This window comes from Pholcus phalangioides, unplaced genomic scaffold, assembly GCF_987345545.1.
Source record: "Pholcus phalangioides strain wild (caught in Gottingen) unplaced genomic scaffold, Ppha-v1.0 ptg000008l_1, whole genome shotgun sequence".
Taxonomy (NCBI): Eukaryota; Metazoa; Arthropoda; class Arachnida; order Araneae; family Pholcidae; genus Pholcus; species Pholcus phalangioides.
In genome coordinates this window covers 20,168,390-20,178,875 of record NW_028301601.1, presented here as the reverse complement: position 1 = coordinate 20,178,875, position 10,486 = coordinate 20,168,390, and the positions used below count along the sequence as shown (strand labels likewise).

The 10,486-nt window shown below is 37.0% G+C and overlaps 1 protein-coding gene across 1 annotated transcript; it reads right to left on the bottom strand.

Moving 5' to 3' along the window:
• Positions 1–211: 211 nt before the first annotated feature.
• mRpL40 (mitochondrial ribosomal protein L40) lies at positions 212–9,772 on the bottom strand. Its single transcript, XM_089234335.1, has 5 exons — positions 9,359–9,772; positions 5,416–5,502; positions 4,563–4,730; positions 1,646–1,844; positions 212–490 (listed from the first exon to the last, which is right to left on the bottom strand). Exons 1-5 carry the CDS (start codon positions 9,385–9,387, stop codon positions 320–322), a joined length of 654 nt encoding a protein of 217 aa, XP_089090461.1. The 5' UTR covers positions 9,388–9,772; the 3' UTR covers positions 212–319.
• Positions 9,773–10,486: the final 714 nt, after the last annotated feature.

Here is a 10,486-nt window from a genome sequence, read left to right as displayed (position 1 = left end):
GCCGTCAAATGACTCGAAGGTTAAAAATAGAATCTGGGAGTGCTTTGAATGGTTGCACCCCTACCAGAGAGAGATATTGCCCACTTTGGGAAACACTGCATCAGACCCAAAACAGCTGTCTTGTACTTATATTTTTCAGTCATTAAACATTGTGATGTACTTATCTTCATATATTAAAGGGTTATTTTTCAAGAAATCAGAAATTAGTATATGCATCTCTCAATAGTGGTATTTTTTTAATCTATACAATGAAAAAACTAATCCCTTACATATGAAAAAAAAAATTTTGAATTGAATTTTTAAAAATAATGTACAGCAACTATTTTTTCTTTAGTCCAACTCTCCTCTTGTTCTTTTTAACTTCAACTGGCACGATTGGGAGATATTTCTTTGTCACATTAATGTACTCTCCATCTGGATATTCATATCCTGGTATTGGTGGTGTTCTCACAGGACCAACCATCTTGAGAGGCACTAGTTCAGGATCAATCTGCACATAAACAATACAATGTTTTAGTTTAAAAAAAAAGGTAGTAATACAGTCGATGCTCGTTATATAACTACCCCATGTAATAGCGACCATTCCATTACAATGATCAGTAGGGATAAGTCCCAAATGTTTTCATGGAACAACTATCATGTTTCACTTTTGACATAACGACCCTCCCAATATAACGTCCATTTTTCATGAACCAAAAGAGGTCATTATGTTGAGCGTCGACTGTATTAATGTTAAAAATAATATTAGTAATTTAAACTCAATTATGATTACATTTCATCTCAAATAGCTAGAAGATTGGATAAGAGCTGCTTAAGTGGATATTGACAATAGAAATGGAGGTGAATGAGAATGGCATTCAAGAACTAATGGAAGAACATGGCCAGAGTTGACAGCAGATGAACTGATATAACTCCATTGCGTGCGAGAACTTATGGACGAGATCTCATCTGAGGAAGAAAGATGTATTTAATTTAGGAAGTCCTTCCAAGTTTTGTAGAAAATTATCACCCAAATAAAACTGTACCTGCGCGCAAGTAATCAATCTGCCTAACAGCAATGAAAAATTCCCTATTTCCGCAAAATCTTCAAAAAAGGAATTTTTATTTGTAATTCATGTGTGAGAATAATTGTGGAATGAATCATCCAAGCACCACTTATTATCTATGAGGGAAGTTTGATTTGATATATGAATGATTCTCTTGGATGAGCACATACATGGAATGAACTGCGCCGAAATTCCATTGTACATAAATAATATACATCATTATTATGGAGAAAACTCCTCATGGTAACAACTTTCTGATTGGGTTTTTGAGGGCACGGTGTCAGGATAAAAAGTTATTATTTTTAATTTTAATAACTGTACAACCCCTTGCAACATGAATGACATGTCTGAGTTTAACACGTTATTTGGATATTTTTTTAAATTTGAAGTATGCCTCTATGATCAGCGGTTCATCAGTAAAATGTGGCAAGGGTGAATTAAGTAATCACCCTGTATTCAGTTTCATAAATGATTTAATTTTGAAAAAGGTGTAGTAAATCATTATTTTCAATCATTATTTTCTTTCTTCTCATCAACAATGAGTAGCTCACATGAAATGTGAGAAACATTATAGAGAGTCATGCATGCAATCAACTAACCTGTAGAGCTCGTTCGTATAACCACGGAGAAACTTTCTTAAGTTCATCCATCGCTCGTTCTTGAGATGCAACCATTCTTTTGATGACACAGAGTTCTTGAAGATGCTGCTCTCTTTTATATTTTGCCCATTCCTTTTGGTGTTCAATTTTCTCCTCTATTTCTTCATTGCTCAGTACTGGAGGTTGCCTTTTCCTCTCTCTGAAAACAATGGTAAAAAACATGAGAAATTGAGGCATTTCTTAAGAAACATGCACATTATTATTGTCAATGTATGTGCATATACATACATCTTCTACTCGTATAATGAACGAACCTACAACCAGAGGCACATTTATGATTTTGCCGCCTGTGGGGTACACAAACTTTGCTGCCCTTTTCCCATTCTAGTCTAACATATTTTTGTGATTCATGACTACTTTTTCCTTGAATTTGCCATCCTGTGTTATAACCAATTTGGTCTCACCCCTCCCCCTCCTGCAAGTATGCTTGTATATCTAAGTCACTCTTTTGGTCACAACCATGATCACATGCCCTCTAAGTCACTCTTTTAGTCCTTCACATACTTACACACTGTTGTCATAATTTCATAATTCACATGCTTTTGTACACTGTTTCCATAACTCATGATGTATGACCAAACAGGATGCATGGTCACTATACTTGTAAACCAAATTTTTTTCGGATATAGTATCATTCGGTTATGGTTATCAGAATCCCAGAGTTTCAATGTGATCACATTAAGTTGCGCAGACTGTATTTTTTAAATGTGGGCAATACACACAATGATACGGGAAACCGATAGCAAGATAGATAGCCACAGATGCTTATATTTAATCCTACTTTCCCGCCCATCCCCCCTCACCTTTTTCTAAAAAAATTGTGCGCAAAAGAATTGGAACAAATAGTATAAATGGGCAACTAAGTGATTACACATCCCAAATTTTTAAAATTTTAGAGAGCATTTTTTTCTTTCTTCTCCAGGTTCTATACGCTAGAGTGACCAGATGCTGTTTCCCGCTGTTATATTCACTGTCCCGCAAAAGGCTTTCAGTGTGCCTGTTTGTTCTGGTTTTTTCCTTGCAGAATCAAAGATCAATGAAATAGAATTATTTCCAATATTTTTTCAGACAGAACTATTTTATTCTTAAATTTTAAACTGTATGCATGCTTTTTTAATTGAAAACAGTATTAGGTGAGTTTTCTTTGTGATGTTTGGAGGTAACATACCTTGTTGCAAAAAAGAAAAAATATATTGTAACAACAATCAGCAAGTGCTCTGCCAGCTTCTAATGTATGTACAGCTCACTAGATGGCCTAATACGCTTCCATGTTCTGTAGAAACATTATTCTACATGAATTGTGAAATCTATATTTCTCAAAACCTATTTCCAATTAAACTTTTAACTATGTCAGACATTTTGGATTTTAGAATTTATTACTTAAAGAAGAAGATTAAGATGATCCTCACGTATTCCTAAAGGATCAGCATGATCCGTCCAGGGAATTTGTTAGTGTTAGTAGACACCCAGATTCGAACCCAGACATGTACAGTGAGAGGATAGCTCTCTAACCATTCCACTACTACTACTATTTAACCAAACATGCACCTCGTATATATTCCTCTACGAAATTTCTAACGAATCGGCACATGCTGGAGAATGTGTGTTTTGAGTGTATGCTTGGCCCTAACATACTCGTATTTATGTTGCGACTTCCGCTTGTTTAGTGTTCATGCTGCCATCTGGCTTTCATTTTCTAAAGTAAAGATGGAAATGCTTGAATTTTCATGTTTTGTCAGTATCGGTGTTGCAGGCCTGCCTGCTCATCGAGTCCAGCACGATTCCCACACAGCAGCTAACTGCTCCACTGCCAGGCAGCATCACAGTTGTGTTTGCTTTATTCATAGTTATACTTTCAAATATTATTTCATTTGATCCTCACATCAATTGCCAGTGATGGGAATTTCTCTTGCACCAGAGAAAGGTTTCATTTCCACTGTTGTAAAAAAATGGTTTTGAAGTCAGAGAAATACGGATGCAGAAGCAAAAGCAGTGAAAAAAAAACATTGAGAATGAGATTATAAAAAATGAATGATGATATGATGATGAATAAAATGAATGATGATGAATAAAATGAATGATGATGAATAAAATGAATGATGATGTGATGAATAAAATGAATGATGATGTGATGAATAAAATGAATGATGATGTGATGAATAAAATGAATGATGATGATGAATAAAATGATAACTAATGATGTAAAAGTGGCACTTATCATTGTTGTGAAGTTCCACTGTTATTAAATAAGTAGAAGCATAGACGTTACGTTGGACATAGAGTATTGAGATCTTTGAGTGAGTTTAACGCCTTCTCCCCCCCCCCCCCCGTAATTTATGAGAATATAATGTAGCACACCTGCATGATATGGCATACGCTCTTTCTTCCATATTTACATGACATCTAACAATCGTAACCAATCCTGATGTTTTACTCATTTTGTCGTAGAGTATGTATCTCTGTGTAGAAGCAGCGTGATAATATCTTTGTATTTCATTGTAGGTTGGCAACTTCACACATCATATCCACCAAATGATATTTTGAAAATGTCCCAGTTTTTATTAATGGATTCATTATGTCATGTCCCAGTTTTTATTAATGGATTCATTATGTCATGTCCCAATTCTTAATAATGAATTCTAGGATTTGTCTTGGTTTCACAGGTACCTCATCCAGCCACCATATTCTATGCACCCCCTATGAGGCTATATACCTCATATAAAACAATGAACCCTTCTACTTAAGATAACAAGAGTTCTGCAACAAAAACAATGCTTTGAAATAAATTAAGGAAATTAATTTTAATTTAATACCTAAACCTTCAATAGGTTGAAAATTATCAATTGTGTTGCCTTACTTATCCCTGAGAATTGTTCTAGGCACTTCAAGTTCCGCAATGGGTTTGAGCTTTTTTGCGACTCTCTCCAACCTCCTGATATCTCTCAATATTCTCCTGGCTCTCTTTTCTGCTTTTTCTTTCAGCATACCTGGATCTATCTTCTTCTTCTTTTTTAATGGTTCAGCCCTACACAAAGAAGACAACTTGTGTTTCAAAACTTGAACGCACATTGATACTGCGATTTTGTTTCAATTATTATGTTTTTCTGCCATCATAATTTTATGAACTTGAAAACGAATTAAGCTAGAACAACAGAGCATTTGAAGCTGTTTCAAGATGAAGGTTCAATGGCCCAACTTTTTTTTTTTTTAAGCTGGAATTTTAAACGACACCAATGTCACACGGCACATAACAATAAACAATTAAAACAACTTTTGATTTAAAAATTTTTTAATTGTTTTAATGATATTAAGTTTTACTGAATCTCATCTCCAGAAGTGGATCAGGGGAGAGGTTAGACCTCATATGAGGACAAAAGTACCTTCCCTTCTAGATATAATTTCGTGTCATTGATCCATTTGCATAAACAAAGTTGACAGAAACATCAATGCTTTTATAAATTAATGCAGTATACTGATCCTATGGATTTTACAAAAAGTTTATTTTATAAACAATGATAAACAAAATCATGGTTTCAGATAGATTTGATCCTACTACTACTACTCTGAACCACACATGCATGTTGTCCATATTCCTCTGCAGAACTTCTAACAAATTGGTGCATGTTGGAATGTGTGCGTACATGCAGAATATTACAGTACTCATTAATCAATTCATAAATTTCAGAACCGCAAGTAACATGATTACTTACCATAACACAGGAGTGTACTTGAAACACAGGGGTGATCCACCAGAATGAATATTACATGCGTTTTTCAGGAACGGCTGCACGCTATTCCTAAATTATTGAGAGAGAGATATCATATGTTAACATCACGTATGTCAGCACAACCAATGCATTTTTAACTGCTTTGAATGTTAAAGCACAATAGAAATTACATACATTACTCACCCTTTCACAATGACAGAGTCAGTTTTGCAAGGCCCTCAATCATTTAGAAGACTACTACTACTAAACCAGACACGCACCTCGTCCATATTCCTCTGCGGAACTTAAAAAAATGCATCTCTGCCTCTACCGGGAGTTTAACCCGGGTACCTCGTTTGCTCATTTAAAAGAGTGTCATTCAAATATAGTTTGACAAATGTAAGTGTTTCAACGTACATCAAGCAACGGAAATAAAAGTTTTCACTATTTATAACTGTAAGAATTCAAAAATGCTGATAGTATCTTAAATCCAAATTCTATTGCACTATCGCTTGATGCCTCAGCAATCAGTGAGCCTTGTGTGTTGAACTGTATCACGCAGTGATGTGTATTGCATATTGAGTTTATTGGATGTTGTCGTTCATCACATATTGCTCTGTATTTTTTTTTGTGATGTGTTCGGGACTGTTTTTACTCTGTATTGTGTTGTACTGGGTAAAGAAATGTATCACACACAAGTGGTGCATCAGGTATTGTTGAGGCAAAGCACTGTGTAGTTGTTGTGTAAAAGTGCTGTGTATCCTTCTATGGTATACGTTCAATAGCTCAGTTGAAAATGTAACCTAAAAATGCTACTACTGTGCATTAATGAGATTCAATCACACAATTTAACTTAAACACGTACTCCTATAGTACTAACTTTATTTTTAAAGGGAGAGCCTACTGCTCGTCTCCTTTCCTGGTTAACGACTTATTTCGTAATACAGTCACAGAAAAACACTCGCTACAATTGGCATACAAAATAGCCGCCAACTCACATAATTTGATGTATCGGCCTAACAGTATATTACTCATTATGGTGCATTGTGTAGGCCCATTCTGTATCAGCTCAAGTTATACTGTGTATTCAGGTGCATTGCATGTTTTGGTGAACCACACATTACTGTATATTGTGTATTATGGGGTGTTGAGAATTGTTGTGAGCTTATCACATTGTGCTGCATATCAAACATACAGAGACGGGTTTATCAGTTTGCTGTGTGCTGGCTACACAAATTTTACTGCCCACTTAGCCTTCACCCCTATCTGCAAGTCACTCTTTTGATCGTTCACATGTCCGCACATGCTCTAGATCACTCTTTTAGTCACCAGCCTGGTGCTTCACTCTGTATGACAATCTTTTGGTCATTCACATGCTTGAAAAACATACTCCTAGGTCACTCATATCCTAGCAAACTCTTTAGATGACTCTTTTGGTCTCTCACTGACCTGGTGCCTTACTTCCTATGTCACTCTTTTGGTCACTCTGCCATGTTTGCAAACTTTCCATGTTGCTCACATGCCTGCAAATACTCCAGGTCACATTTTTGGTCACTCACAGACCTGGTCCCTTGCTCTCTAGGCAAAGGTAGGTTTATGCAACCTGTGGGCTGTTCACATTGATTGCCCTCACAAAGATAGTCATCTTTTACCCATTCCATAAATTTTTTTAATCCTTAATTCCTCAAATTTGCCGCTTTGGGCTGTAGCCCAGTAAGCCCCTTTAAACATGCTCTGGATAACATATTGCGCAAAAAAACATACCAAGATTCATTGCATGTGACTCATTTGAATTTTTCCCCCCTTTCTTTGCACACAAGGTGCTGCTGTGGTGGTCGAGTGGTGATAGTGACAGACTCTCATCACGTGGTCTTCGGTTCAAACCCCACTGAGGCTACAGTGCTGGTTTGGGTGAAATTGGTTTACTGTGGTTCCCAACTTTAAGGCGCGAATGCAAGCTGATCTCATCATTAAAGTCTCACCACAGAGAGCAATAGGCCTGCAAACAGTATAATTATTCAATTATTACACTTAACTTCTGAAATATAAACTGTAGCAATGAAAACTCAGACACAACCCTAGATACGCACTCAGACTGTGTTAGGTACACACACACGCTTACACTTCCGGCACAACTCCCTGAATTGTGCTCGGTTTGAAAGAGAGGACTAATTAGACTGGTTTAGGCAAAGTTTGATATTTTTGCTTTTTCGAAAGGTTGATATGATAACCCTCTCTGCATGGCCCCCACAAGGGGTGGGCTGGCAAGGCTCCAGCCCTGGGGCCCGGGAGGATTTCAATAATTTTTTTGTTTTTTCACGCTATAAATTCATCATAAAGGGGGCACCCTGAAAGTCTGGTCGGGGGGCCCATAGGGGCCCTGCTTCAGGATGTGGGGGCCATGCCTCTCTGTGTGGGACTCCCTGCAGCAAAAATCTTTTTCTGGGGTCACGTTGCCATATCTGTTTCACCCCCGGGTTAGGAAACTTTCTGACAAGGATAAACCTGGTATCGCTTCTAAACATACTTTCATACTTTACAAATATAACGGCACAACAGGCAAAATGCCCAAGGAGGTGGCTGACAAAATGCCACTTTAAAAAAAGCAGTTGAATTTTCTTTCTCTTTCCAAAAATACATCTTTGCATCAACCAGCTGTAAAAAAAAACAAAAACCTTTGTATGTATATGAATAGTAGGGAGTGACATCATCCTCGGATATCATGTATTATTTGATATATTTTGCATTGTATGACGAGGTGTATTACACATCATACTGTATATTGCATAGTGAGATGCATTGCAGTGTGTTTTGTGTTGTGATACATAATTTTTAGTGTTTTGCAGTAGCACGATTATCCATATTTCTTACGTAGTCATAACGTATTCGCAGGGGCTGGTGCCCTGGATCAGAGAGGGTACCAAATTCATCCTTCTACATGCAAGGGGTGCCAAAATTTCAGATATCCGCGGGTGACAAACCATCTATTTGCGGTCCTGTGCATTTGTGTCTTTTCTGAACCCATTTGTGAAACATACGTTATCGAGAGTGTCATTTTTTTTTTTTTTAGTAACCACATACAAGACCCAAATAGCATAACGCAATGGGAACAGTTTTGGTATAAGGGGGCAACTTGGCGACTTTTTTTCGGTGCCAAACATGTCAGACGGCCTGACGAAAAGTCACCAAGGCCGTCAGACAGTACGGGCAGCGAAAGAAAAAACAATCGCCGGCATAAGAAACATAAGTTTCGGAAATCCATAATAATAATAAAAATAACACAGTATCGAGATTAAAAATGAAACATTTTAAACTAAATAAAACAAAAACCCATACTCTTAAATAAACAACGGTCCTTCTTGTTGCATAAATAATAAATAATCTTTGTATATAAAAAATATAACCCGGACTCTATTTTAAACTGAATAATATTGATTAAACAATGTCAATAGCAATAAATTATGTTTATTTTAATGCAATGTGCAACATAAATAAGCATTATTGTAAAATAATTAAATCAGTAAAGCCGGGTTTTCCTAGGAGCAGGTTTCCTGTGCCGCGCGCAACGTGATTCGCCCAGCGCCACACGCCGTCCACCTACCAATAAGAAAAACAGCATGACTGTTTTCCTACAGAGCGCAATACGCCTCACGACACCGTTTAACGTCGGGCGTGATTGGTCGACTGCTTCTGGAGGAGTCAAATGCGTCGTGCGCCGCGGTTTTGCCGATATTCCCTTCAAACCGGAGCAATGCAGACGACAGAGTAGCTGATGGGAAGGCCATATACTATAATGTAGCCGCGCTGATCTGATGCGCTGCGCTAGGAAAACACAAACGCGTAGCGTGATTATATAACACGTTGCTTCCGACGCGAAATTATACTGTTCGGTTCACGCGGCGCTAAAAACCTATTCCTAGGAAAACCCGGCTTAAGAAAACGTTACCATAAAGTCTTCATATTCAATGAAAACATTTTTTTCTGCCGTGTAAATAAACAGTTCAAGTCCTAACCGCAGACGACAGAAGGAGACACAAACGGGCTACGCGAGTTTGAAATTATACAGGGCTTACGGCCCTATCCATCATTATATTTTGTTGCCATCTGTTACCCACTGAGCTCAGTGCTGTTACCTGAGATTTGAACTCCAAGAATTTGTATATTATTAACACAGATATGAAACTGCTGCTACCATCTATGTGACGAGTCTGAATTCACTTCGTGTTTGACCAACTGAGCTCAGTGGTTTGACCCAAGAGGGCTTTTTAAATGAGCAGACGACAAACAAGAAGTCGATTTGTTCGGTTTCCTACAAACTAAGCTTACAAACAGAACTGTCAGTTCAAACTCCCAGTTCAGTAATTTTTTCGGGACACAAGGAGACGTTGAAAACAAGAAACCTGGAGAGAAGCAGACAACAGAGATTCTGAGGCTTGATTTATGTACTGTTGGTGCTGCCATCTAATTTCGAAATTTCAAGCAGCTCATGTCATGATGAAAAAGAAAGAGAGATTGTTATTTTTTTAGCATAAAATTTTTTTATGAGACGGAAATTTCGGTAACAAAATTCGTACATTTGTAATAGTCGATTTTATGTAGAACAAATAATTATTTCTTTGTTAGTGTTTGGAGAATACCGATTTCCCGTTCAAACTGAAACGGGTTTCAACTGATCCGCGTTTCAGCACGCTGAGTGGTGAATACGGCCGTTAGATGACAGCACCTATTCCGTAGAGTGCATAAGTGTCAAGACAATCATGATGACTATATTGTTCATTTTTACGGGTCATCATAGAAATTGGTTATTTTATCAAAAAACTCACTTAAATTTCACGAAAGAATGTGATTTTTGAATTTCAAAGTAATATTATTCGTATAACGACTCTTATGTGGTAACATAAATATACATCTCAGGTATTTTTCATAAGTATTTTATTTTTATTAAAGATAATTCAGTTTAATTCACAATTTTCCTTAATTTTTAACGCTTTTTGATTTATATTTTTGCTTTTCTTTTCTGATGTTAGCTAAAATCTAGTATTTGGTTGACAATTCGGTGAGCTTTTTCCGCGAC

What these genes read in the sequence shown, in the direction of transcription:
- mRpL40 (XM_089234335.1), bottom strand. Translation starts at nt 9,387, where the DNA reads ATGTTTTCATTGAATATGAAGACTTTATG. An exon ending in AAGTACACTCCTGTGTTATG is followed by an intron (nt 4,731 to 5,415) that starts GTAAGTAATCAT and finishes TTCTTTGTGTAG; the next exon opens with GGCTGAACCATTAAAAAAGA. An exon ending in TATACGAACGAGCTCTACAG is followed by an intron (nt 491 to 1,645) that starts GTTAGTTGATTG and finishes GTTTATGTGCAG; the next exon opens with ATTGATCCTGAACTAGTGCC.